At 41.9% G+C, this 26956-nt stretch overlaps 3 protein-coding genes across 7 annotated transcripts; 2 read left to right on the top strand and 1 right to left on the bottom strand.

Annotated features, from left to right (window-relative positions):
* The first annotated feature begins 241 nt into the window (after nucleotides 1-241).
* calcoco2 (calcium binding and coiled-coil domain 2) lies at nucleotides 242-16923 on the top strand. Of its 4 annotated transcripts, none has more exons than XM_070545784.1 (15): nucleotides 242-509; nucleotides 1214-1402; nucleotides 1474-1576; nucleotides 2278-2438; nucleotides 8050-8175; nucleotides 8299-8424; nucleotides 8497-8568; nucleotides 8639-8736; nucleotides 10585-10654; nucleotides 11067-11225; nucleotides 11293-11481; nucleotides 11662-11778; nucleotides 11866-12046; nucleotides 13526-13554; nucleotides 15570-16923. In XM_070545784.1, the coding sequence occupies exons 2-15, from the start codon at nucleotides 1235-1237 to the stop codon at nucleotides 15732-15734; spliced, it is 1764 nt and encodes a 587-aa protein (XP_070401885.1). In that variant the 5' UTR covers nucleotides 242-509; nucleotides 1214-1234; the 3' UTR covers nucleotides 15735-16923. The 4 variants fall into 4 exon arrangements, with proteins under 4 accessions (XP_070401885.1, XP_015817914.3, XP_015817915.3 ...); XM_015962428.3 differs by having other exon boundaries at nucleotides 1229-1402; XM_015962429.3 differs by lacking the exon at nucleotides 11293-11481 and having other exon boundaries at nucleotides 1229-1402; nucleotides 11067-11240.
* snf8 (SNF8 subunit of ESCRT-II) lies at nucleotides 16922-20185 on the bottom strand. The gene is made up of 8 exons (XM_015962430.3): nucleotides 19791-20185; nucleotides 19297-19347; nucleotides 18677-18815; nucleotides 18476-18580; nucleotides 18254-18326; nucleotides 17996-18137; nucleotides 17645-17719; nucleotides 16922-17343 (listed from the first exon to the last, which is right to left on the bottom strand). The coding sequence occupies exons 1-8, from the start codon at nucleotides 19842-19844 to the stop codon at nucleotides 17206-17208; spliced, it is 777 nt and encodes a 258-aa protein (XP_015817916.3). The 5' UTR covers nucleotides 19845-20185; the 3' UTR covers nucleotides 16922-17205.
* Nucleotides 20186-20842: 657 nt separating this feature from the next.
* Nucleotides 20843-26520, top strand: msl1b (MSL complex subunit 1b). Of its 2 annotated transcripts, none has more exons than XM_015962431.3 (9): nucleotides 20843-20943; nucleotides 21430-22094; nucleotides 22190-22389; nucleotides 22500-22861; nucleotides 22966-23030; nucleotides 23126-23193; nucleotides 23617-23741; nucleotides 23853-23925; nucleotides 25231-26520. In XM_015962431.3, exons 2-9 carry the CDS (start codon nucleotides 21495-21497, stop codon nucleotides 25319-25321), a joined length of 1584 nt encoding a protein of 527 aa, XP_015817917.1. In that variant the 5' UTR covers nucleotides 20843-20943; nucleotides 21430-21494; the 3' UTR covers nucleotides 25322-26520. The 2 variants fall into 2 exon arrangements, with proteins under 2 accessions (XP_015817917.1, XP_015817918.1); XM_015962432.3 differs by having other exon boundaries at nucleotides 22500-22819.
* The last annotated feature ends 436 nt before the right edge of the window (nucleotides 26521-26956 follow it).

Genomic DNA, 26956 nt, shown 5'->3' on the forward strand with positions numbered 1-26956 from the left:
AAAAAAATTTAGTTCGAGAAAAGAAAAGAACATGTCTCCCTCTAGTGTTCATCAATAGAACAGCAGAAAATAAATGTTTCCCATGATGCACTTCGTTGTTTATTATTTTAACTAATGTAAATAAGTTTACCGAAAAGCGTTGGGGGATTTAGATTAGGTTTTGTTCCTTTTATATTACTAGATATTTTAATTTTGTCTAAAGTGCCTGAATGGTTTATTAATCTTGCTTTAACAGGTTGCACTTTTTTAAACATACGTAGCATTTCTATTTCATGAATTTTGAATTCCCCCCCCTCCCCAGAAATGCAGTTAGTAGAAAAATTTCATTCATGATAAAATACAAATATTTTAAACATTTTTAGTCTATTCTTGTCTACGTGTGACGCGTGCATCAGTCGCGTGTATGTGAAGGAAATCTTATTTTCCGAGGTGCCCCGAACACATCACAAGCCTTCCCGTGCTGTTCGCTGTGTTGTGTCTCCCCTCGAACTGCGACACCTGCTAAAAGTGTAAGTTCAACGTGTTTACCTGTACATTTACTGTTCATTTTAGGTTTAAAGTTCATATAACTTGTGTTTTAAACATTGTTTCGTGTCAGTTTTACCAAATATCTTTCCGTTGCGGTCTTTAGTACAGTTTTCGGTTTGTAAAGTTTCTCTTTCCTTGCTCGTTTCCGATCATTTCTAAGCTACTTATGAGAAAACTTAGTATAGTATGATGTTTCCACGTGTTAGGTGTGTTTTGGACGCACGGCAGCCCTTTTTTAGTTTGTTACAGAGAGATTATTATTGAGTCTAAGCGAAATGAAAATGCGCATAAACAGAAAACAACAGGAAGGAGGACGCCTGTTTGGAAAACATGGAGCTGCTGTGTTTTTTTTAACTTTATTTAACAAACAATGAGTATACAACATAGAAACGAATGAAGTATACAAAACAACGGAATATAAACACACAAAGTCAGGGGTAAAAGAAAAAAGTAATTATAAGAATACACGCAAAAATTCACATATATATATATATTGTTTTGAGAGCCTTTTTGTTGGTGGATTCTGATATTGATTTTATGTACAATTCCACATCCTTAAAAAAATGACAGAAATATGGTGTTTTGTTGGTAAACTTACATTTGTGAATAAAGAATTTAGCTAAGAGCTGCTGTGTTACATAACCTGCTGTAGCACCATCTACCAACACTCACACATTATGAGAAGTTTTCTTTTCTGCAGTTCAGCATGGAGACCCTCACAGAGGCAGGAGCTGACCTTTCACCTCCCGCCTTCTCCCAGGTGGTCTTCATAGACATCCCACAGGCATACCCACGCTCAGCCCCCATCACCTGCCGCTTTACCCTCAATGCTGCCTTACAGCCCAGCTCCAGGGACTGGGTGGGCATCTTCAAGGTGGGCAAACTTCCACCAGCGGTTCACGTTATTTTTAAACAAAATGTTAAAGTGTTTTTCTTTTTGTCCAGGTCGGGTGGAGCTCCGCTAAAGATTATCATACCTTTGTGTGGGTGGAGCCCACTGAGGATCCCGAGGCGAGTCAGAGGATAACGAGGCAGGCTGTGTTCAAGGGTACGTTTCACTGTTCCTGTAGAGTAAGCCAAGGCTTTGGTCATGTTTGTGGGTAAACTGCAAGCCCAGGTAATCTTCACACAGGTAAGTACACAGAGATAGTCCTAAATCTGGTTCCATAACCAGTGGATCTTTAGGGATAAACATATTTTGGGTTAGCAGCAAAAACACGACTTTAATTATGTATTTGAGTCTGAATTTAGAACATTTTACCTTTTTAATGTTTTCAGACAGCACTTTATAGGCTTTACGGTTGTTGTTTTTTTTTTCAGATAAAATAAAATATTTAAATCACACAGCTGTGACATTCCCCAGCTTGTAACATGGTTGATTCCTATAGGAAAGCACAGAACCAACAAGACTAGGAGTGTCGTAAAATGAAGTTAGCATGTGTCTCTCCTCATTTTACTTATTATCTTTATAAAGTGGTTTTATATCTTACATATTTTTTATTTGACTAATATTGGGGGAGTCTTAAATCTCACAGCATCCCAGCAGCTTCAATATTATCATCATAACAATTTGACCCTAGCTTCAATGCTCACTTTTCTTTTATAATTTTAATCTGAAGTTTTCAAAACAAGTAAATACATTTTAATAAAAAACATTATATGGTTTGAATAGCCAAATAATTGTTAAAAACAATCTTTCTTATCATTAGTATAAAAATAAGCTTGGCTTTGTTCCTCTTCCTTTGTCAGAATACTACCTGCCTAAAGACGAGATCGAGTTCTACCAGTTCTGCTACATTGACAGTGTTGGACAGGTGAGAGGAGCCAGCACTCCGTTCTGTTTCAGAAACCAAGCTGAGCAAAACACAGGAAGCCTGGTGGACGACGAGCTGCTGGTGATCACAACACAGGTACAACTAAAAACACTTAACAGAAGATGAGTTGTGATGTTTGAATTTAGGATCAGATTGGATTTTAGAATTAAAATAACAGAAACCGTCGTCTCGTCTTCCTCTGCTTATCCGGGTCCGGGTCGCGGGGGCAGGATCCCAACTAGGGAGCTCCAGACCGTCCTCTCCCCGGCCACCTCCACCAGCCCCTCCGGCAGGACCCCAAGGCGTTCCCAGACCAGATTGGAGATGTAACCTCTCCAACGTGTCCTGGGTCGACCCGGGGGCCTCCTGCAGGCAGGACATGCCCAAAACACCTCCCCGGGGAGGTGTCCAGGAGGCATCCTGACCAGATGCCCAAACCACCTCAACTGGCTCCTTTCGATCCGGGGGAGCAGCGGTTCTACTCCGAGTCCCTCCCGAATGTCCGAGCTCCTCACCCTATCTCTAAGGCTGAGCCCGGCCACCCTACGGAGGAAACTAATTTCGGCCGCTTGTATCCGCGATCTCGTTCTTTCGGTCATTACCCAAAGCTCATGACCATAGGTGAGGATTGGGACGTAGATCGACCGGTAAATTGAGAGCCTGGCTTTCTGGCTCAGCTCCCTCTTCACCATGACAGATCTGCAGCGTCCGCATCACTGCAGACGCTGAACCAATCCGCCTGTCGATCTCCCGATCCCTCCTACCCTCACTCGTGTACAAGACCCCAAGATACTTAAACTCCTCCACTTGAGGTAGGACCTCTCCCCCGACCCGGAGTTGGCAAGCCACCCTTTTCCGGTCGAGAACCATGGTCTCAGATTTGGAGGTGCTGATCCTCATCCCAGCCGCTTCACACTCGGCCGCAAACCTACCCAGCAAGAGCTGAAGGTCAGAGCTGGATGAAGCTAGGAGGACCACATCATCCGCAAAAAGCAGAGACGAGATTCTCCTGCCACCAAACTCGACACACTCCACACCACGGCTGCGCCTAGAAATTCTGTCCATAAAGGTAATGAACAGAACCGGTGACAAAGGGCAGCCCTGGCGGAGTCCAACCCTCACGGGGAACAGGTCCGACTTACTACCGGCTATGCGGACCAAACTCACGCTCCTCTGGTAAAGGGACTGAATGGCCCTTAACAGAAAGCCACCCACCCCATACTCCTGGAGCGTCTCCCACAGAGTGCCACTGGGGACACGGTCATAAGCCTTCTCCAAATCCACAAAACACGTGTGGATTGGTTGGGCAAACCCCCATGCCCCCTCCATCACCCTTGCAAGAGTATAGAGCTGGTCCACAGTTCCACGGCCAGGACAAAAACCACATTGCTCCTCTTCAACCTGATATTCAACTATCGCTCGGACCCTCCTCTCCAGTACCTTGGAGTAGACCTTTCCAGGGAGGCTGAGGAGTGTGATCCCCTATAGTTGGAACACGCCCTCAGGTCACCCTTCTTAAAGATGGGGACCACCACCCCGGTCTGCCACTCCCTAGGAACTGCGCCCGATGACCATGCAATGTTGCAGAGAAGTGTCAACCATGACAGCCCTACAACATCCATAGCCTTGAGATACCCAGGACGAACCTCATCCGCCCCCGGGGCTCTGCCGCTGTGTAGTTGTTTGACTACCTCAGCAACTTCTGCCCCCGAGATCGGACAGTCCATCCCCAGGCCTCCCAGCTCTGGTTCCTCCTCGGAATGCGCGTAGGTGGGATTGAGGAGCTCCTCAAAGTATTCCTTCCACCGTCCGACTATAGCCTCAGTTGACGTCAGCAGCTCCCCATCCCCACTGTAAACAGTGTGAGCGAGTTGCTGCCTTCCTCCCCTGAGGCGCCGGACAGTTTGCCAGAACCTCTTTGGAGCCGATCGATAGTCTTTCTCCATGGCCTCACCAAACTCCTCCCACGCCTGAGATTTTGCCTCGGCAACTGCCACTGCTGCACCCCGCTTGGCTATCCGGTACCTGTCTGCTGCCTCCGGAGACCCACAGACCAGCCACGCCCTGTAGGCCTCCTTCTTCAGCCTGACGGCTCCCCGATAGAGCCCTGCACTGAAGCCCAAGGCTCTCGGGTCGGCCCGGGCTTCGGGCCAATGACTGTGTAATTACCTCGGACACGGGCCGGGCGCCTTTATTTTTAATCGAATTCATTAAAAAAATTGAAACACTTAAACGCAGCAGTAGAGTCCTGCGCGGGACTGTTTTCTTCATCCCGCTCCTGCCCGCTCCCGCTGAATTTCTGACAATTACCGCCCACACTCGCAGCGTGCATGTCTACTCCCGCCCGCAACCGCAAAACTCTATTATTGCCTCACAATAAAAGAGATGTATTGAGTTTGCATCCTCAAAATGTCATTTTATAGGCAACCCGCGGCTCTTCCATCCATCTGATGCGGCTCTCTGTGCTTGTAAAATAATGAATGGATATTTAAATAAAATGCTTTATATTTTACTGAATTAATTTTATATCTGTAAGTCAATTCTATTTTAAGATTGTCTGCGTAAACCTGAACAGGCCCAACCCAGTTTTACTGTGAGACCGGGTTGACGGGTCACGCTTGTGCGTAATCATACCGGCGCTTCCTGAGCTGAAGAGGATGTGAGATTCTGGGCTTCTCCTCAGACGGCTCCTGGATGCGTCGCCACATTGGAGACAGGAACAAGCGCTATTCAGCCAAAGTTTCATAATCAGGGAACATTTTCTGAGTGACAAGTCTCTCTGAGAGACCGTGGTTGGAAAACACTCGCTTCAGTGGGAGGAACCTTCCCACATGCGCTCTGGTTCTGCAACGCGCTCCAAGCCAATCTCCACAACTTGCAGCTCGCTGTGCACATATGCGCTGACAGCGAGCTGCGCTGAGCAGTGTCCAGCTCAGATGTTCAGATGGGAATCTTTTCTTGGGTGATTTAGCTACATCTGCGATGTGCGTAGAATAAAATGTCAGTTCGTCTGCATGCGTCGGGGTAATTTTTCTATTCTTTCTCCGTCAAAATAAACCGTCAAATACGGGAACTATCCGGTCAACACAAGCCCTGCTTTTAACTGTTTTGTTTTCTTGTGAAAATTGTTGGAAAGAGATAAAATTTAACTTGATTACCACCAGAGCCAGTGCGCCGTCATCTCCGTGACGGTTAGGGTTGTAAATGAGGGAAAAACAAATTGATCGGATCCTGCACGTCTTTTAACACATTGGTTAGGATTGACGCACTTTGTTTTCATTTAGTTGGTTAAAAAAAGTCGGACCGGGTCGGGCTGGGGCTCCACCCCATCGGGCCGGGCCGGGCCGGACACGGGCTCAGATTTTAGGCCCGTGCAGGGTTCTACTCCCCGAACCTCTGGTGTCCACCAGCAGGTACGGGGGTTGCCACCACGACTGGCACCGGCCACCTTGCGACCACAGCTAGCAACAGCCGCCTCAACAATCGCAGAGTGGAACAAGGCCCACTCGGAGTCGATGTCCCCCGCTGCTCTCAGGACGCGGTCAAAGCTCTGCCGGAGGTGGGAGTCGAAGACCGACTTAACAGGTTCTTCTGCCAGGCGTTCCCAGCAGACCCTCACAATGCGTTTGGGTCTGCCAGGTCTACGCGGCATCTTCCCCTGCCATCTGATCCAACTAACCACCAGGTGGTGATCAGTTGACAGCTCCGCTCCTCTCTTCACTCGGGTGTCCAAAACATACGGCCGCAGGTCAGATGATACGACTACAAAGTAGGGCTGGGGGTAAACGATTATTTTTAAAACGATTATTCTGACGATTATTTTATCGAATAGTCGACTATTCTAATGACTATTTAGAAAATTAATCTAATGATTATTTTTCTATTGCACAATTAACAAAAACCAGAAAATCTCAAATAAATTCCTCAAAAAAATTGATAAATTCTTACTGTAAGAGAATAAACACTACAGGCCTTCCATTTTGTATAACACTGCGTTTATTGTGTTGGTTTTCTGGTGACGTGTAGAACCTGGGAGTGCAGGCTGCTGCCTGAGAGGTGGTAGAAGATGGAGTGTCTCCATGCTGCTTTGTTTTGGTCACTTATGTGCGTGAGGCGAGTGGTCTTACATTTTTAACTAAACCGAAAACCCACAACACTCTAAATGTAATAAAAGGGAGATCTACACCACAAAAAAGATGAACTCTAAACCAAAACGTAACAGCTTATCCCAACGCAAGAAGCTGTTAGCGAAGATGCTAACAGTAGCTTTACCAACGTTAAGTTCAAGTTACCAAGTTTAAATAAACCAAAAACACCCAGCAGCAAACAGACCAGCACGGAGGAGAGACTGCTACCACCAAAACGGCTCTCCTCATGTCTGAAAGAAGCTCCTTAATGAAGGGAGAAGCGCTCCCGGTGATTTTCTACATCTGCGACAGAGACGGAGCAGCGCACATCTGACCCCGGAAGTTGTTGTCCGTTGCCGGGAGACGAAGGGGCAAAACAGGAAAATAATCTAGTAGTGGACGGACGTTGTTCCGGGTCTTCGGCATTTGGCGGAGATGTTAGTGAAGGCGGAGAAGAGGGCGAACTAGAGGAAAAACAGGCAGATTCCTCCTCTATTTACAAACTCCTGGGGATGCAACAAGTGGGCGCGGTGCGTCGACTTCCGGATCTGACGTCGACAAATTTTTAGAATCGAGCCGTCGACTTCGTCGAGGCTTCGCTACAGCCCTACTACAAAGTCTATCATCGACCTGCGACCTAGGCTGCCCTGGTACCAAGTGTACCGATGGGCATCCTTATGTTCGAACATGGTGTTCGTTATGGCCAAACTGCGGCTTGCACAGAAGTCCAATAACGAAACACCACTCGAGTTCAGATCAGGCGGGCCGTTCCTCCCAGTCACACCCCTCCAGGTCATGCTGTCATTGCCCACGTGAGCATTGAAGTCCCCCAGCAGGACAATGGAGTCCCCTAAAATAACAGAAACAAAACAGCAAAAGCAGATTTTGAACACTTAAGATTTAGAGGATAAATGAATTAGATGTGTTAAAGCAGCATCTGCAGAGCAAAAATGAGCGTTCAGTGTTATCATTCTAGCGTGAGATAAAGTAAATTATTCAGCATGAGGAGAAATTCCCTAAAACCTCTGCGTGCAAAGTGCAGGCACATATTTTCATAGAGCTCTTCTGTCAGGGATTTATTTAAATAAACACGATAGAAGCCAGATCATTTAATTCTGCTGCATTATATCTGGGTGTGTTTTAAAAGGTCAGAATTCAAAATAATGGAATAATTTCTAACGTTTTTCTGTCCTGTTCTACACGACAGTTTAATGAACACACAGCATGTGGTGAAAGTTTTAGTTTCATCACAGCAGAGCAGCATTGACACAGATTCATTTCTTTAATCTCTAAAGGTTTAATTTCTCAAAATTTAAACTAAAACTAGATGAATTTTTATTGTCTTGATTTTTTTTTATTGTTACTCTTCTACAAATTAGGTGATTTTCTCTGATTAGATAAAGAATGAAAACACTAGTTATCTATTATTATTATTATTATTATTATTATTATTGATGTTGCCATACTGGGTGATTTGTGACTTAGGCTCTAAATCTTATATTTGACTGGGAATTGAACTTGTGCTTTTGTACCTTTTGCGAAAATAAAGATGGGAATTTACGTAATTTTTTTTACTTCAGGACCAAGTTGATCAGAGCCAGCGGGAGAAGGCAGAAATGCAGACAGAGTTGGACCTGCTGCGAGTGGAAAACGATGCATTAAGGAGTGCTTTGCAGAAGGAACGGAAGGAAATCAACAGCTCCATGGTAATCTTATTTAATTTATTTATTCCTTCACAGTTGCATGGTAGTTTAGTCATTGTGCAACAGAGAAGATGTAAATTTAAGCTGAACTTTGGTAAGTTGACACACTGTGTTTGATTTGTTCAGGAGCACGATGAGCAGAGAGTTACTGAAATAACGAAACTGAACAGAGAAATGGATCAGATCAAGGAGCACAACGATAAGCTGAAGCAGACGCTGCAGCAGCAGCTGAAGGAGAACGACCGGTTAAAGGTTTGTTCTCAGTTTACAGTTAAATCCAAACTCCTTCATAAGTGTGGAAATCTAACTTTGCTGCTTAATCAGGAAAAGATGGCGACCCAGCAGACTGAGCAGGAAATGCTGAATCAAAGCTTGTTGTCCTCAAAATCAAACGAGGTGAGATGACTTTCAATCAATGTTAAGAGTCTGTAAATCCCAACTGACCTCTTTGTCCCTTTTTCCTCAGGATAAATATGAACGAGTTTTGGCGAAGGTCAATCAGCTGAAAGAGGAACGTGACGAGCTGAGGACGAAGGTTGATGCTCAAAGGGACGAGCTTACCAAGTGAGTCGACTCTGCCCTGAACAAAAAGACAATGCAAAGCACATCTTTGTCTTTTTAACTAAGAAGATGGAAAAGCCAGATGTTACCAGTTACCAGAGAAAATCATCTCTCTGGAGAGACATGGGAAAATAACATCATTTTACCATTTATTCAACATCATTTTACCATTTATTCAATAAACCCCCTGAAACTAGTTCAGGGTATTTTTCATAGTTACAAACTTCGTAATTTAGCTTTATCGTGTAAAAAAATAAATGCTTTAAATATTTATTTGTACCAAAAGAAATGAGACGGACCCAAATTCTCTTGGAGAATTTGAATTTCTGTTTAAAAACCAAGACATTAACGATCTAGACAATGGAAATACAATAAAATATGATTACATTTAAACATGTTTTTGCTATAAAAACAAAGTCTTTTCATTGCTGTTGACTCTCCCTGAGTCACTAACAATCTGAAGCTAATAAATGTTGGTAAATGTCCTGTTGGAAATATAATCAGCAGGGAAGAAATCAAATCTGTTCATGAATAAACCAGCTGGGATAATTGGCCTTTCTGCGTGGAGTAGCGTGTTCTCCCCATGCATGCGTGGGTTTCCTCCGGGCACCCCGGTTTCCCCCACAGATCACAACATGCCCTATAGGTTAACAATTGTAGATCACGTTGGATAAAAGCGTCTGCTAAATAAATAAACTAATTCTGTTTTTAAATTTAGATATGACTCACTAAGTCAGGGGTCCTCAATTATAATGGTCCGAGGACCACTCACACAAAAGACCCAGAAGCAAGAGGGCCGGACCGAGGTGGGGGGTGCGGTGCTGTGCTGCTGTTTGGATCGCTGGCTGTAATGCACATAACACACAAGCTTGCAATATGAAGAAGGACAACACCTGTCCCCCTCCAGCTCGGCTGTGTGACTGCACTAACCTGTCCTGTGGGACCCTCACCATGTGACCCTCATGTCCATGCTGTCTCTGGAGGAGCAGACAGGAAACAAGATCTCCTGTAACCTAAAGTGAACCAAAGCGTCCTCCCAGTTTCTCTTTAAGCTGAATTTAACATCAGTTTATCATCATGAAACGAAAGAATAAAGTGGAACAAGAACTTCTATTTTCTATTTCTCTCCTTTTAACTTCATGTTTCCCTACATAAAAGAGACAGATGATCACGCTGCAGCCGCCATCACTGACCCCGCTCCCTCCCCAAGACCGGACCTCCCGACATCTCAGCACTTGGTCTGACTGAGCTCTTCCAGGAGAAACAATAATGAAATTATGAAAATAATAACGCGTGTTTGGAGGAGCATCTTCCGACCCCCCCCCCCCCCCCCCCTCTCTCTCACTCAGTCACTGATCGAGCGAGCGGAGCGCGCCGCACGACAACCCGCTCAATTAATGTAATTCACAGCCCAAATCCAACAGAACCGATCGGGCTGATTCAGTTCGGGTTTGGTCTCAGGTTACAACTCCAGCGCTCAGCCGTGCAGTACCACATCAGGGCAGATCAAAGTTTCCTACCCGGTAAATGTGGAGAACACCTGCTCTGACAGATCTGGATGTTACGCTGGTGCCGCCTTTAAAATAACAAAACCCCATTCCACTGTAACTGATTACTCTTCTATGATGCAGAATCGTTTATGCCCGCATCTCATGCATTAATTATTTGATTATTTTCCTCAGCTCTATCTATCCTACACCTCCCGGTCCGCCGTCGGGGGTGGTGGTGGGGGTGCGCGCGTGGTTTGGGGGCCACAAAGAGAGGGCTCGTGGGCTGCCGTTAGCGGATCACTGCACTAAGTCATCCTCCGCATGTTTAAACTAGTCCTCTAATTTCATCTTTGTGTTTCAGGCTGAATGCCAAACTCAGAGAACAAGAACGAGAGCTGTCCAAAACAAACGACAGATTCCAGCTTCTGCAGGTAAATTACATTAAGGATTCTCATAATGAGAACTTTCTTGTTCATTCACTGAGTTGAGAAGTCTTTGCTAACTTCAAAGTAAAAAAAAAGTTCCCTCAAAAAGACTTTTGATGCTAAAGTGAGTCTGTGTGAGGATAAAAATGTGACAGAACTTCATAGTTTCAGGACCAGCTTCACTCACAAAGTGAACTGCATCTGTTCATCTGCAAATGTCTGTTTTATTAGATTATTTTTAAATCTTGAAACACAAGCTTCAATAGAGCAACATATCCGGAAGTCAATAAGTTACATAACCCCTGAACAAAAATGGTAAAAACCAGCTGAAATCACTATTTCTGTTAAGAAATGTGTTTAATACAATTTGAAACACAATCGATGACTTTTTTAATTTTTATTATTTGGTTTACATCAGGTGGACTATCAGAGCACCCACAAAGAGAAGGAGAAACTCACAGTTGAGCTGCAAAGATTACAAAGCCTCACCTGCAGCATAGAGGAAGTGAAGAGGGAGAACCAGGAGTTGTGCAGGAGGTTGTCACAGCAGGAGACATCGCCACAGGATGACGTGAAGGTACGAAGAGCAAAAGTAAGCGACCTGATTTATGACAGGAGCATAATACTCATCTTGTACTCTTAAGGTACAGTATCAGGGTGTCACCAGGCAGCTGCAGGAGACTCAGGCGAAGCTGGCATCTGAGAAGGAGGAGACCAGAAAGGCCAGGAGACAAGCTGAGGTCTTCCAATCTGAGCTGGAAGATGCTAAAAAACAGCTGAAAAAAGTGTCTGAAATGTGCAACCAGGAAAAAAGTATAAATGGGAAATATGAGGTGATTTCAAGCAACACAAAGGAAAAATATAAAGATCGATTTAGATTTGTTTATATTGCATTTTCTATGAAATTTCTCCTCCCATATTTATTTTTCATCAATGATAATCATAGATAACAGAGTAAAGATTGTTGTTTTGACTTCTGGTCACATAATTGTGTTTCTTTGGTCATTTTTCAGATGCAAGTTAAAGAGATGAGTGGACTGATGGCCAATAAGGACATCCTGATTGAAGACAATGAGAAAAGGGTTATGCTGTGGACTCTAGAGAAGAACGAACTTGTCAGAGAAAATGAGGTACACAAACATAAACGCCGTCTTTACTGAGTAAATATTTAAAATGACTCGTGTGATTTCTGACACCTGAAACCTTTATTCCATCAGAAACTCAGAGGTGAGATTGAGAAGCTGCGTGTGGTTTACACAAGCCTCGGTGATCTTGGTACTCCTGCTGCCGCTTCAGAATCAATGTACCTGCAGCACGACGACATCGGAGCACCTGTCAGAGAAACTTCAGCCAACCAGAACCCGCAGAGACACCAGGAGAACATCTATGAGACCTTAGGTGAGGAAGAATCACACTCCGGACAGCTTATGGGCTCGACACACGGGAGGCGACAAACGATCGCGATCAGTAAAATTTGTCGCCGTCGCTTTTATTACCTAACACACAGGAGGCGATCCGCGGCAGCGGCAAAGCCGTCTACGCGTTCTGTTCCATGGCGAAATCGAAACTTCCGTTGTTTTGTTTGGCTGTGTCAGGTTGGAGGGAATTAGGCTTATTTAAGCGGTTCAGAGTTTAAAAAAAGTGGTAGATATGATGTTTCACAAGGTGCTGCTAGAGTTATGTGAAATCTTACTTCTGATTTTACTGTATAAAACATAATAATAATCAACTTCTCCTTCATGTTTGCTCGGAGGTGTACGGAGCATCCTGTCCTCTCATTGGTCAGTGAATGAAACCTCCGTTGATTGGTCCTCGTCCGAGCGACAGCGATGAAAAGTTGAAAATGTTTCAACTTTCTGGGATCGCGTCGCTGGGTCGCCTGTGCACGACACGTGCACGAGCGCAAAATTTCACACGCACGTTTTTCGCGTTTCGCTTGGCAGGAGGGAGACCCGCGATTATCGCTTTGTCGCGCATGTCTCATTGAAAATGAATGGAGGAGAGGTGATGTCGCCTCCCGCGTGTCGAGCCCATTAGTCTTCACTGGCGTGAAGCTCACATTAATGAAACTAATTATATTTCTTTGTTTAGCTGAAGTTTTCTTGTGCTTTCTTGGCAAAACTGTCTTTAATTGTGATAATTATACTTTACAGACATTTATTTTTCACCACTCTGCTTGTCCTGGGGAATGCGACCCTTTTGCATCATTCTAGTAGCCTTTAGTGTAAATATTTTATTCACACATACCGTAATTTCCGGACTTTAGAGCCCACCTCATTATAAGCCGCATCGGGCTAAAAGCCGCAGATATCTACTGAATTGAAAACGTAGTTTAACTGTCGGTGTCGCTCTCTGTGTTGCTGTCATCATCCGGGGGTGAAGCGGTGAAAACACGCAGCGCCGTTTTACTGTGAAAAAATCCTCCAGGGCGCTTTCCGTAGCACTCCTTTCCAGCATCCATCCTTTTAAAGCTGCACCTCATTATAAGCCGCGTTCAAAGCGTGGGAAAAAGTAGTGGCTTATAGTCCGGAAAATACGGTAAATAATGTAGTACAGTTTCATTATTGTTTAAATATTTATTTCCTGGTTTCTGTAAAAACGATGCTGCTGTTCTGTGGTTAAACGTTTACATCTGGAGTTTGTTTATTTTTAGATTTTCTGTTTATGGTTAAAAAGACCCTAAATACATTTAAATTGTCTGTAGATGTCGAAGTTGGGTCTTCTAACTCAGTATGAGACATCCATGTATTTGGCTGAGACAGGCAGGAAAAAACAACACTCCTCCTGGGAGAAAGTTGTTTGGAGATTCGGATTCAGATTGACGGTAAAATAAAACCCAATTAGTTTGTAATTCTGTTTTTTTTCTCTCTTCTACAGACAGCATCCGGCCACCACAGGAGGAGGAGGTCAGTCAAGTGATTTTGTGGAGCTATTTTCATAAACTTAGTGGCTCCTTTGGGTGATTTTAATAAACATTTAAATTAATCTAGATTCAGATGTGTGAATTAATGACAAATTTAAATGTTTTTGTCAAGAAATAGTATAGAATAAACCTTTATTATCCCACAAATGAGAATTTTGTTACACAGTGTTACACACATCTTATAGCAAAATGAATTCAGATGACGACACAAAAACAGCTCTGTGTACATAGCAATCAAACAAACAAAACTTGTATGTGCAGAAAATGTATAAAAATGTACAAAAAAATTATAAAATTTTACAGATCTTTTGAATTTGTATAGGTTTTGTGATATTAATTACTAAAGCAGACTAGGGTTGTCATGGTAACCGGTGTAGCGGTAAATCCCGGTAAAAAAGTTGACAATAATAATAACCGTCTTGTTTTTTAAAAACTATATTATCTCTCTGGATTACTGTGGCTGTGGTGTAGGCGCGGTGACCCTTACCAGCCACCGTATCATCTGCTGAAGTTGCCGGCGGCACATGCGCACTTTGTTGTTTACAACCAAAACTTTGTTGAAGCTAAAGCTGAAATAATGGCCAAAGGAGGAGACGGCAGCGCTCAGGACATTCATTATCCCTCAAAGAAGACAAAGTGGGAAGTATGGACATTTTTTGGATATTTGAAGAATGCCGAGGGACAGTTGTGTTTGCAGCACGTGCAGAAAAAGTGTCTGTGAAAGGCAGCAATGCTTCAAATCTCATGACACATCTGCCTGACCATCACCCACAACTCTACAGTCAACACAAGGCAAGTTAACGTTAACGTTTTAGCTAAAATGCGTGATCCGAGGATTTGGGTTGAGGGAGAATGCAACGAGTGGCTATATAAAGCAGCCGCAGCGCCGCTACCTGCATATAAACCGTGTCGCGGACACCCCCATGTTGAAATGACGCTGTGCATTACGGGGCTCCCAGGGGCAGATAAGAGTTGGCCTCTCTCCGAGAATAATTATGAATTTAACAATGATTACTGCCTGATGACATTTTCCCACATCTGCAAAGCTCACTGGAAGGACACAAACCGAGGACAATATTTTCCTGATATAGGGTTTATTACTCAAGTAAGGGTAAAAAAAAGTATCTGATTAGAAGGCTACTTGAGTACTGAGTATCATCTGATCTAATATTTTTTAAATGATGACATCAAACACACAAAAAAAAGTTATGGGCAAATATTGGTATTTTAAAGACTAAAGGGAAAAAATGTAAACAAATAAAAAACATAATTACAAAATAACACATTTTAGGCAAAATTTAGACACAAACTGAGGACAATGTTTCCTGATATACAGGGTTTATTTTGAACATATAAAACGTTTATAAAAATACCGCGATAATACCGAAAACTGTGATAATTTTTGTCACAAAACCTTGAGGTTAAATTTTCACACCGTGACAACCCTAAAGCAGACAAACCTGCTCTTATCCAAGAAGGAAAATAAGACAAAAACATATTTACTTTTAAGATTCAGCAGGATTAAATGTCTGATTATAACCAATTTAGTCCCTTTAATGAAGCAGATTTTATTTTAAACTGGGAAATATATGGAACAAATCAGTGAAAATGACTGAAATGAACTGAACCCAAAAAGATGAAATGTTTGCAATAATCTGATATTTATATAAACTGGCCTACAGCTGTATGTGTTAAATGTAATTAGACTGGGATGTGAAGCAAAAAAACAGTTTTTCATGAAATGATTCATGATTTTATGTAAATTTAGAAAAGCAAGTGTTTAATTTTGGCACAAATTAGAATGAGGACCAGATGTCGTGTGCCTCTCTCACCTCCAAATGAATGATAAAAACATCCCTCCTCACACGTGTTTCACATGATGATCTGCTCATCCAGCTGGGTCACTCGGCTGTTTGCCGTTTATTTTTAACGCCAAACATAATCCACTCCTGATTTTGTTTCCTCTTGTGACGCGGTGTCTCTTATTTCCGCCTCCAGCCGGTGTTGGTGTGTCGTCACTGCCAGGAGAGCTTTCCAGGAATAACTGAGAACGAGCTGGAGCAGCACGAGCAGAGCCACCGGGTTTGTCCCTTCTGCACCATGATCTGTGACCACATGGAGCAATCTGTGTTCGAAGATCACGTCTACGGCCACGAGCTGTGAGGGCGCTGGTGGTGGGGATTTTACTTAACGGTCACGGACTTCTGGACGAGCTCCAGATGAAATCTGCTCTCGTTCGTCACAGCAAACATCACGTGTGTTACTTTTTTAAATGTGAAGCAGATCAAAATGTCTAAATAGGAAGGGTTGAAATGTTTAGTTCTGTAAGTTCAAATTTGCCCCAAAACAGTTTTTTTTTCTTTCTATAATTCTTTAAAATATAGGCGCCTTTCTTTCATCTGTTGATCCAAAAGAAAAAAATCTAAAGTTGGTTAGAAATTGTTTTTTAGTGCGTAAATCTTTTTTACAAAATCACTGGCAACAATCTACTGAACTCTGATGTTAAACTCCTGCAGCCAATACTGTTATTTAACTGAGATGCTTTCTGCAGGTTGTCCTGAAATAGAAAATTAGAAATAAAGAAGAAACTGTTCATGTGAATGTTTAATTTTTTCATGATCTGTCCAGCTTTCTTAAAATGCCTAAACCTTTGCCCGTTAGATGCTGTGCTGTTTTAAATCTGCAGTGATTGTAGAAACATAACTAGACTCAATTCAAGACACATAGCTGATGGTTCTTATTCTGAGTTATCACTAAACAGCAAAAAGACAGACATACATTAATAGAACAACTCCTGGCACTGGAGAAGTTCATGGAAAAGCAGTTTTTATAGACCTTAATACATGGATAACTGATCATGTTGGTGTGAAGCGGGTTGTTGTCGGTGGTTTTAATAAAGGGAGACATGTTTGTGGGACACCTTACATCTGAGTGAGCCAGACATGACGATTTATTTAAATGTAATTGTTAAAGCTAAACTTTAATTGGGATCGTTTAAAATTAATTTCAGTGTAATCTTTGCTTTTTTGAACCCTGATTTATGTAACTAATGCTGCCATAAAAAGTCTTAAAATTTGAACCTGGAAGATGCCTTTTGAAGTAAACGAGTAACAAGCCTTAAAGGGGTTGGGACCTGTAGCTTACGATGCAAAAATAACCAGTAGATGGTAACTCAAAGCTTTGCACTTTAATGATTTGAGAGTAATTTGATCGACTACAATAAGAGCAGAGTATTTAACGATGTTTGATTCACGTATACACGCTGGGTGAAACGGGAGTGAGTTTGAGTCAGAGATGATTCTGTATGAATGTGTTAAGGAGGCTGATCTGAATAAAGAAAAACTCAAAACTGTTGCAAACTTTTTATTTAAAATGTTCCATTTTATTGCAAGAAAGAAAAAGTACATTTTTATAACATTTAAAATGTGTCCCTATGAGCCCTTAAAGCAAAACACCACCTAGACTAAAACAAACTCCTTGTCCAGTAGTTTTCTTCATGATGAAAGAGCACCTGAGAAGGAGAAAACCTCCTCCTAGAGTCTGATCACAGGAGGAGTTCATCCAGCTCCCTCACATGAACCTTCAGGCACATTTTGTTTATCAACACGACGCTCGTCTAAATCCAGGTGGCGCTTTAAGGCGTCATCTGATTGGCTTCCTCTGGTGTGACATCACGAGAGGTCAGCTCGGAGAAGAGTGCTGGCAGCCAGTAGTGAGCCTCTCCAGTTGCTTGCGAGTCTAGCCAGGCCAACCCTTCCTTCAGCAGATGATCCTGAAACATTACTCAATATGAGCGCAGGATTTCCCCGTCATAAGGCCTTAGATCTGTTTACTTACACTTAAACACAAATAAGCACTATTCAGTTTTCAACAGGAATAGTTTGGCGTACGTTCGGAACCTTGATTATTGATCGACTTATCCAACCATTTATGTAAAAAATTGTTTTATTCATTGAAAAATCTAAGTTTCTAAAATTCATGGCTGTTAAGAAGAAAATGTGCCTCGTTCCTGCAGCTAGAAGGAAGCACTGTTTGTTTTTATATTTTTAAAGCGCAACGCCTCCTTCACTCACCAAGACGTGACAGGCTCGCTCCTTCTCCCATTTCAAGCCGTCTCTGATCTCACTCACGGTCACGTAGCCTTTTTTCTACAAACAGAAAAAAAGAAACAAAATTCTGAAACAGACTTCTTTCATAAATCAGTGAAAGCTTCTGGTTTCAATCGTGTCCTCTGATATTAACAAGGAAGCTGCAACATCAGGCCGATGGTTGTGATTTTGTGAATTACAACAACTGACATACTTGATGTTTGATCTGTTTGCGATTGTTGTTTCTGAAGAGGAAAAGAAAGACTAACAGAAAATATCACATCAAAAAAAAAAAAAAGAGTAAAACAGCAAAACCAACTCAAAGCTCCAGCACACCTCCGCCAGCTGCAGCACTACAGTATGATCCATGTTGAGTTCTGCTGGGACTGACTGGACCAAGTAAGACCCACCAACAGGAATCATGCCAAAACCATTTCCCATCACCTTCAGCTTCTTTATGGCTCTGACCAAATCGTCTCTGTGGAGCACAAACAAACTCATTTTACAGATCACCCAGGAGAAATGACGATGCAACGCATCATTATCAGAAAGGATGATCCTTATGGAAACAGAAATTTAATCAGTCGAACTTACTGGCTCACATCCTGAACATATTTACCCCGTCCCTTCAGCACTCTCTGGTGGAGCTCATCCAGAGTTATTAACCCTGTTAGAAAACACACGAGTAAAATCCCACACACACACTTTCAAATGTACTAAATCCACCAAGCTGCCACTGACTGTTGCTGACATGTACTGGACCCTGTTAACATAATATCAGATGAATCAGATCCACAAAAACGCATCATTACAAACCTCCATTTCTGTGTTTCAGGGCAAGACACACTTCAATGATCTGAACACCAAGCTCATAGTAGAAATCACCAACGCCGAGCATCTCAGACCAAAAGCCTTTTCCAGCTATGAGGGGAGAAGAAATCAGGTTTCATGGTGTTGTTGGACCAGGAACCCCTCTCATTTCAAATGTATAAAACAAAGAATCGAAGAAATTCTCACAAGCAAGTGGATCGACGCCGATAGTGGCACACATTTCCTGAAACTGGACCCTGAACTGGGGGTCCTTACGGATCTCTTGTTTGTGCTTGCTGGCAAACTCCTCCAGGTTGGACTTAAATGTTTCCAACTGTTTTGACATCTGGCAGAAAGAAAAAAAAACAATATTATATTATTGTAATATTTTATATGTTAAAATTAAACAGTTCCAAAATGATAGCAAACATGACATTTGTTTTAATACAATGCACAAATGAAATTAATAGACTAAGAGAGGACTGAAAAAGTTCTTTACTATGTACAGTAATTTCAGTTTATGGCTACATGCTTTTTCTAACAAACTGGAGCCAGTTTCTTTTTTAATAGATGGTCACAAGGAAAATTTAAGAGATTTTCACCTTAAAAGAAAATCTAAAACACATCAACGATTTGACTTTTCACACATCTCAAGAGACATTAGTAAATAAAAACAACAATTATCTCAGAAGCCAAATCCTCTCACGTGAGAGGGTGGAAACAAACAATATTTCATTTTTCTTCACCATTAATGCTTGACATCATTACAAGGCAGGTAAATTTAACAAATGATCTTCCTATGGCTGTTTAAATAAACAACAACTTACCTGTACAATCTGGTCTTCTGCAAGTACTGTTCCTCTTTCTTTATATTTGGCCTGCAAACAAAACAAAGTTTAGGGATATCGAAGATTTAACTCGTATTTCCTAATGAATATTTTGTAAATAAAAATGTGCTGAGATGACAAGAATGAACAAATGGCGTGTTTAGTGCATTTGAAGAGTCGTCAATAGTAATTTTGATAGATTTGTTGGATGACAGCTTCTTTTAGGTCTACTCAGACTGTTTTAATCATAATAAACATTGCTATGATTTTGAGTGCTGATTTTACCAGAAAGACTTATTTCCTGATTACTATAAATAATGTTTACAGCAAGAAGCCTACATTTAATCATTTGTAAGCTTTTCACTTTCTATAACTATAGAATCCAAACAATACTGAATATTTCCAAAACGTTTTATAACATCGCCTTTTAGAAATTTTTAAGTTTACACGCCTTTAAAACAACAATAAAATGTTTAACAATGGTGTAAACAAACCTCGGCCAGTTTCTTTTTGGCTATAGCTCCCGCACCGACACCTCTACGATGCATTGTGGTGGTTTTGGGTGGAAACTCTAAAAGTAAACTACAGGTGGGTTTAACGCAGACAGATGACACAAATCCCAGATATTGTTACATTAATATTCAGAAATACGCCATAGCTTCACAGAAAACACTAGCTGTTCATTAGTTCCTAATGTTTTCACCACGACACGACATTATACACTAAGTTCTGCCTTTACACTATCAGTCTATGATATATATATATTCAGTTCCTAAAACTCTAAATGTAGTTTTCCAGAAAGATGTAGCATATTTAACGCTCGTTTAGCAAAACTGTTTTCATTCTATCTTACAGGAAGTAAATCTACTTCCTGTATATTAAGCTACCGCCCCCTGGTGTTTCGGTGGGTAACGTACAGGCCACAGTAAGTCTGAAAAGCCTCAAATACTTATGAGAAAAGAGATTTTATTTAAATTTGTGCCTTAGATATTGAAATGATTTTACCTTGCAGTAATCAAATGTACATTTTTGAATGAGTCAGTAAATAAAATATTAAGTTTAATTAACTATTTTCATCTGAAAAAAGTATATCACTGCTGCATCACGTTTTTTGGTTTCTTGTCCTCTTGAGAACACTTCAGATATGCAAGCAACGTAAGACAGCCATTGTCTGTTTCACAAACAGGAGAATGTATATTTAGTTAACTAAAAATCTGTGATAGAGCTAATAAACCTGATCTAAATTTATGTAGTGCACTACATTAATTTCTTAAATTATTTTTACAGTACATTGAAGAAAACATAACAAATAATATAGATACTATAGATGTAAAATAAGCTATTAAATGAAAATAACATTTTGTTTGTAAAATTGTAAAGCTTCTTTTCGGCACGTCATTAACATTCTAGTTTTCCACCAGACGTTATATATATATATATATATATGTATATATATATATATATATATATATATATATATATATATATATATATATATATATATATATATATATATATATATATATATATATATATATATATATATGACTGTCCAACACATTACGCATGCGCTGTAGAGGGCGCTTTAATACAAGTCTTGAGGAGGGAACACGAAGATACTGTAGTCTCCCTTGAATTCCGCTCGAGGTAAGATTATAACATAAAAACTAACGTGCATTAAAACGGGTCCGGTTTAGCGTTTAGTGTTATGACGTCGTCGTTACTTTGTATTTGCTCCGGAGACGAATTTTCGAAGTGAGCCTAGCCGGCTAACGTTAGCCAGCTAGCTAGCTGGCTGTTATTGTTTTTCAAGAGAACCAAAATGGAGGAGACTGCTGTCCTACTCAGCCACTCCCGAGTCTCCTGAGTCCTCGTTGAAAGCCTTCACACTAAAATGTCTGCCCTGACGCAGCAGTTATCAGTTCAGTTCCTGAAAAAAACCGTGTTTGCTCTTTAAGTGATGTAACTTAGAGCTAATGCGTCTTTGCTTACGTTTTGCTCGCAGAAAGGTTTAAATGAAAGATGTACATTTATTCTGACACGTTTTTCTTGGGTTGAAAGTGTTCTCAGTAGCTGCGTAGTTCCTGCTCAACACGTAATCATATACCGGTCCTTACTATGTTTGTTTTACAGACATTCCCGGCTGGGTGGTGAGTTGGACCACTGTGGCGCCGCAAAATGAGATTTTCGTGCCTGTCATGACTCTGAGATCCAGGCAGTTTTCAAACCCATGGTTCAGGCAGAACGCTGACACCGACGACAAAAGACACGCCGTGAGTCCTGTGAGCATCAAGCGGCAGCCCTGCGCCTTTGTTCTAGATGTGCACGACCTGCAGAAGAAGGGCAAGATCCCAAACCTGTCACAGAACTTAAATCGGATTTACATGACAAGCAAACTCGTTGCTGCCACAGTCACAGAAATAGTTCAAGGAGACAAAACTGTGGGGGTATTGTCCCCTGTCAGACCAATGGGGGGTGAGGGAACCCCAGTGAAAGGTAAAACCCTCTCTGTTGATAACATGGATAATCCTCAGATGGCTGTGAACAACACTCCTAGAGATGCTGGTGCTGGTGACAGTGCAAGGGGGGTTGTCCCTGGAGTCCTTGGCTCTGCCTCCATCGAGCTCTCCCCTGAGGGTAAATGGAGGAACATCAGGAAGACTCCTGCCAGTCCCCAGGCACAAGCCAACTGCCTCCGTCAGATTCTTCTCCTGCAGCTGGACCTCATCGAACAGCAGCAGCAACAGCTGCAGTCCAAGGACAAGGAGATCGATGAGCTCAAATCAGATAAGGAGATGGTGTGTTAAACTAATAGTTGTATGGTGTATTGCTTTGATGTGCCTTAAATTTGGCTTTTTCACTTACCATGTAGATTGTTTTTTGTTTTTTGCAGTTACTTGCACGTATTGAGCGTATGGAGCGTCGCCTCCAGCTCACAAGAAAGGATCCGCCTCGTGACAAGCGCCTCTTCCAGCCTTTGGAACCATGGACTCCTGACAAGGAGGACATGTGGGATCTGGATATTGAGGAGAGCTTACAGCCCAACTCAGCCACTCCTTTACCATTCAGTCGGGGAGGCAAGGGGCAAAAAAGGTGAAAGAAAGAAAAAAAGAAACATTGACAGCCTGTGGTCTAAACTAATACAAGTTTCTGGTTCCACTGTTGCACATGCACAAACTTTTTTTTTTTCTTTGCAAACACAGGAAGTCTTGTTTCGGGGATGCTAAGGGTCAGAAATCTCGGGGTAAAAGTGCAAAGCTAAGTCCCCAGAAGTCTGAACTGGAGCCCGGCTCTCCTAACCAAAGAGAGCTGCGCAGTAAAGAAACCCCTGAGAATATGTTCTCAGCAAGGTCAGGACCAGAAAGGGACAGTTTGCTCCCGTGCAAAGAGGAGCCGGAGCTGAGCTGCCAGATGGAGGATCTGCCCTTCATGTCAACCACAGAGATGTATCTGTGTTGCTGGAACCAACCTCCTCTCTCCCCGCTGCGAGAAACTTCCCCTAAGAAAGAGGAAGAGGTGGCCAGTGAGTGGACTCCTCATGTAGTACATGATATGCTGATTGTTTGTAAGCCTAACCCATATCCCAACTTTAATCACTTTATCCAACACATCTACTGAGCAAACCATCTATGAATAACTCCCTCCCCTTTATCTCTCCCCACCTGCCAGTCCCCTCCTGGAGGGAAAACCACATAGAGCCTGTGGAAGAGGACTCTTCTTGCAACCCCCCCGAGGTGAGGCACGTCTGAGAGGAACGTGGTGAGCATTTGGTCAGATCCAAAAGCATTTAACCTTTTCAATTAACGTTTCAACTCTGTCTTCCATCAAGCCGCTGGATGACGGCGCGTTCCTCAAACGCCACGCAAAGCTGGAGTTGGATGAGAAGCGGAGGAAAAGGTACCGTTCACATCAGATTACATCATTCTGGATATCTTATGAGACTCTACCAAACACAGAGGAGACGGTGTTTCCTCTCATCTCGCTTGGATTTTTACTCTAAGCGCAAAAAACTCCAAAAGAAAATATTTTAACATAAATTTTAAAATGGATACATACAGACTTCATGGCTAATTCTGGACATTAAACTCTACATTGTTATAAACATGCAAGTAAATTAGAGCACGCTAATTATTATCTAAGTGACTGCTCTTAAAGTACGCGTTTCCATCTCTGCCAACCAAACTCAGAACATCAAAGAGGAAACAACAGATATTTTATATTCTCTCCTCCAGACGTTCACATTCTGGTCGTACACAATAACACAATCTCCACAGGGTTAAAGTGACTCCTCCCTCTTTAAATACTCGTGTTTGCTTCTAGGTGGGACATACAGAGGATCCGAGAGCAGCGCATGTTCCAGCGTTTGCAGCAGCGCATGAACAGGAAGAAGGTCATCCAGGAGGCGGAGCCTGAGCTCTCGTCCTTCTACCCTGAAACCGAAGATGGTACGGCGCCACAATTAACCTGTACAGAACTGTTTGCTGGGATCCTATCTGCCAGCAGAGGAGCGTGGATGTGAAGATGATGTTTTAATTTGATTTTTTCATTTCTTCCAGTTGAAGCTATAGTGGTCACTCCATTCTTGCCCGTGGTCGCTTTTGGCCGGCCACTGCCCAAACTCTCACAACAGTAAGTAAAAAATGTCACAAAGAATCAAGTTAGCTTAAGTTTAAGTTAGCTGATCTGAGCCGGGTTGGATAAGATGATCAGAAAGGCTCTTCCTGCTTGAAATATAGAATAAATTACATAAATGCTTTATTGTATCAGCAGCAGTTCAAGGTTCAACAATATGAAGGTTTTGCTTTTAAAGGTGTGAAAGGCTTAAAAACCATTTCTTAATTATTATTTCTGATTATAATCAGTCACTGAGTTTTTCATGCAGGCTGAACATCAAAATGGTCTCCTACACCTATCTCCTGCATTAGCTTCTGATAGAAAATAGACCGAGTAATTCTAGGATTTGAAAAGCCTGACAGATCTACGTCACATTACAGTCATGGACTCACCCATATTGGCTCGAGACGGGGAAAGCTGTTGTTGGTTTAGTGACCTGCAAGCAGCAGAGAATGTGCCGACTAGTAGAAGCTAACCATTAGCATTAGCAACTCCACCACGCAGAAAAACTCCTTAAGGGTTGTGGTATTTGTGGAGATAAAACATCAGCGTTGGGAGTCAGTGGTAGCGTCGTGTTGCCGTTATCCAATCTGAGATGAGAAAATAAGAGTCCAAATCCTGCCATGTGGTGCCACTTACTGCTGCGACAGGCATGTCTGTGCTGCTCCGAGCGCTTCTGGGCATTTTTTGCTTGCAAGACATTCTCGATTAATCAAGTTTCCCATACCTTTAAGAGCTTAAACTTTTTCTGTGTTTATTGTTTATCCTATAAGACATTATGTTCTCATTTTAACATTAGAAATGATGCATTTGCTAAAAATATTGGCATTTTAATCAATCACTTCAGACAGATTTCTGTGCTCCTGTCCTTTAATGTGAAGGAAGAAAACAGAAATCAATTGACCGACAAACAATGTGCACAAATGTATTTTAAAAAATTGGCAATGAAGCTCAGTACTTCGCCTTTTAATCGTTTTTAGAGAATAAATTCATAATTTTTATTTTAAAATATTATAATTATTGTTTATGTGTAGTTTAGTCATTTTGTCGCTCAGTCTCTGATATCAGCTGGAAACGATAACCTTTTTGGTGACGATTGATTAATGTTAAATGCAGCTGCAGACAACAGCTCTGTACCTTCTTGTCCTTGAAACAGAAAGTTTTGTGTAGTTGTAACTCTTTTTCAGTATTTAACATCTTCATCTGTCCTTATTCTCTTGTTAATAATTTGTTCTACTGGGATGAATATTATGAATTTGCATTCATGTGTTTTATTTAAAAGTGGGCTAATCAAATATCTCCCCACACCCACACACACAGGAACTTTGAGCTGCCTTGGCTGGATGACCGAAGTCGATGTCGCATCGAGGTGCCCAAGAAACACACGCCTCACCGAACGTGTCGGAAGTGAAACTCCAGCGGCATCAACTGCAGAGGGTTTCTGCTCCATGATGGCTGGAACAAATCTTTGTATTAGCTTGAAGCAACATCTTACCATGGGTCAGCTGATCTACTGCAGAAATATTTAAAAAGTTGGGAAAAATAAAACAAGATTTGTTTCGACACGTTAGCATCCGTTGATGCAGGAGTTCGGGGCATGTTCTGTGCCATAGAAAATCTGTTTTAGTCGCTCCAACGTACAGTTTCAGTCAGTTCTAATGTTCTGTCATCTTGAGCTTGTAGGAAAATGGTTTGTCCACAAAACAAAGCCTAAACTGTTCACTAATATTGAAGCTGAATATTGCTGTGAGTAGTTCTGCCGCGCTCATTCTTCCTGCTTAAGTGGAAAAACCAGTCAGAATCTGACTATCGTGTTGTGTACTGCTCATATTGTTGTCTGCACACACATTTAAGAAAATTTTATTAATGTTAGACGTTATGCTGGGAGTTTAGAACCAGCATGCTTACAGAAATTATTAAAAAAAACTTAAGACAATTCATTGTACGGATAAGCAGTAAACTGGTGCTGGTTGTGTGTTGGCATGGCAACTGAAACCAGTGGAAGACTTGCTTTGTTACTGTTGGTTTCCTTTTTATGTGAGCTGCATGGACTCTGTTGCAACAATAAGATGGTAGCATGGCTTGATCCAAGAGTGGAGAGCTTTTGCCTGCTTGTTCGGGCAACAAAATCTAAAAATGTTAACCTTGTACGCATGGGTTGTTGAAAAGCTGCTCCTTTCAGAACAGCAGGCTGAAACATTGACGTATGTCTTTCTGATCTTTAATAATCTGCTTACAGCCAGTTCATATTTGGAGAGTTCTGCACATGCACTGCATCAGCTGATTAGACGATTAACAGGCTCTCTAGTTGTAGTTCTACCTGCCCGTTCTGAGCTCGTTCCAATCGCACTGATTGATTTCTGTCTTCCTGTTCTGATGCTGAAGCTTTTCTGCAGGCGTCTGCCAAGGCAGAGTTTAAAAGGAGGTGCAAACATTTTTTTGTCACTGTACATAGCTTTCAGAAACAAATGTACATAAAACATGGCTGTTATTTTTTTATTATTTAATGTTGGAGGTGTTTCGCACATTCAACATTGTTCTATAATTGTATGTTGACAAATTGACCAGTTTTGAAAGTTAAATTTTTGGAATAAAACTAATGTTTATGGACATGGATTTGGTGTATTTTTAAAAACATTTTAAATATTTTTTACTTTGCGCTAAAATGATTCATGTAGTTTGATTTAAACACAGAGTAACCTGTTACCAGCACATCCTGAGCTTTTTTAAAGGAAGCTCCAACCATCTATGCAGATGACATCCAACGGTACATCAGCTTTAAGCCTCATGAGATGTCTAAGCTGCAGCTGTTACTCTCCTGCTTAGACTCTATCAAAACCTGGATGGCTGGGAGCTTTCTTCAGCTGAATGAAGATAAGCCTGAGATCCTCATCTGTGCCCCAGACAAGCTGGTTCCCAGAGTCAGAGACTCTCTTGGTCAGCTTGCTTCTCACACCAAACCCTCTGTCAGGAATCTTGGTGTGACCTTTGACCCAGGTCCCACCCTGGATTCTCATGTCAGTTCTCTTGTTCTCTCTTCCTTCTT

The sequence above is a fragment of the Nothobranchius furzeri genome, chromosome 16 (assembly GCF_043380555.1).
Source record: "Nothobranchius furzeri strain GRZ-AD chromosome 16, NfurGRZ-RIMD1, whole genome shotgun sequence".
Lineage (NCBI taxonomy): Eukaryota > Metazoa > Chordata > Actinopteri > Cyprinodontiformes > Nothobranchiidae > Nothobranchius > Nothobranchius furzeri.

Bases quoted from the DNA above. Each gene is read 5' to 3' on its own strand.
- snf8 (XM_015962430.3), bottom strand. From the start codon at position 19,844: ATGCATCGTAGAGGTGTCGGTGCGGGAGCTATAGCCAAAAAGAAACTG. The intron at 19,348-19,790 runs GTTTGTTTACAC...TTTTGTTTGCAG, and splicing joins CCAAAAAGAAACTGGCCGAG to GCCAAATATAAAGAAAGAGG. The intron at 18,816-19,296 runs GTAAGTTGTTGT...TCTTTCTGCCAG, and splicing joins CAGAAGACCAGATTGTACAG to ATGTCAAAACAGTTGGAAAC.
- calcoco2 (XM_070545784.1), top strand. From the start codon at position 1,235: ATGGAGACCCTCACAGAGGCAGGAGCTGACCTTTCACCTCCCGCCTTC. The intron at 11,226-11,292 runs GTACGAAGAGCA...TGTACTCTTAAG, and splicing joins CGCCACAGGATGACGTGAAG to GTACAGTATCAGGGTGTCAC. The intron at 12,047-13,525 runs GTGAGGAAGAAT...TCTCTTCTACAG, and splicing joins GAACATCTATGAGACCTTAG to ACAGCATCCGGCCACCACAG.
- msl1b (XM_015962431.3), top strand. From the start codon at position 21,495: ATGACTCTGAGATCCAGGCAGTTTTCAAACCCATGGTTCAGGCAGAAC. The intron at 23,194-23,616 runs GTACCGTTCACA...GTTTGCTTCTAG, and splicing joins GATGAGAAGCGGAGGAAAAG to GTGGGACATACAGAGGATCC. The intron at 23,926-25,230 runs GTAAGTAAAAAA...CCACACACACAG, and splicing joins CTGCCCAAACTCTCACAACA to GAACTTTGAGCTGCCTTGGC.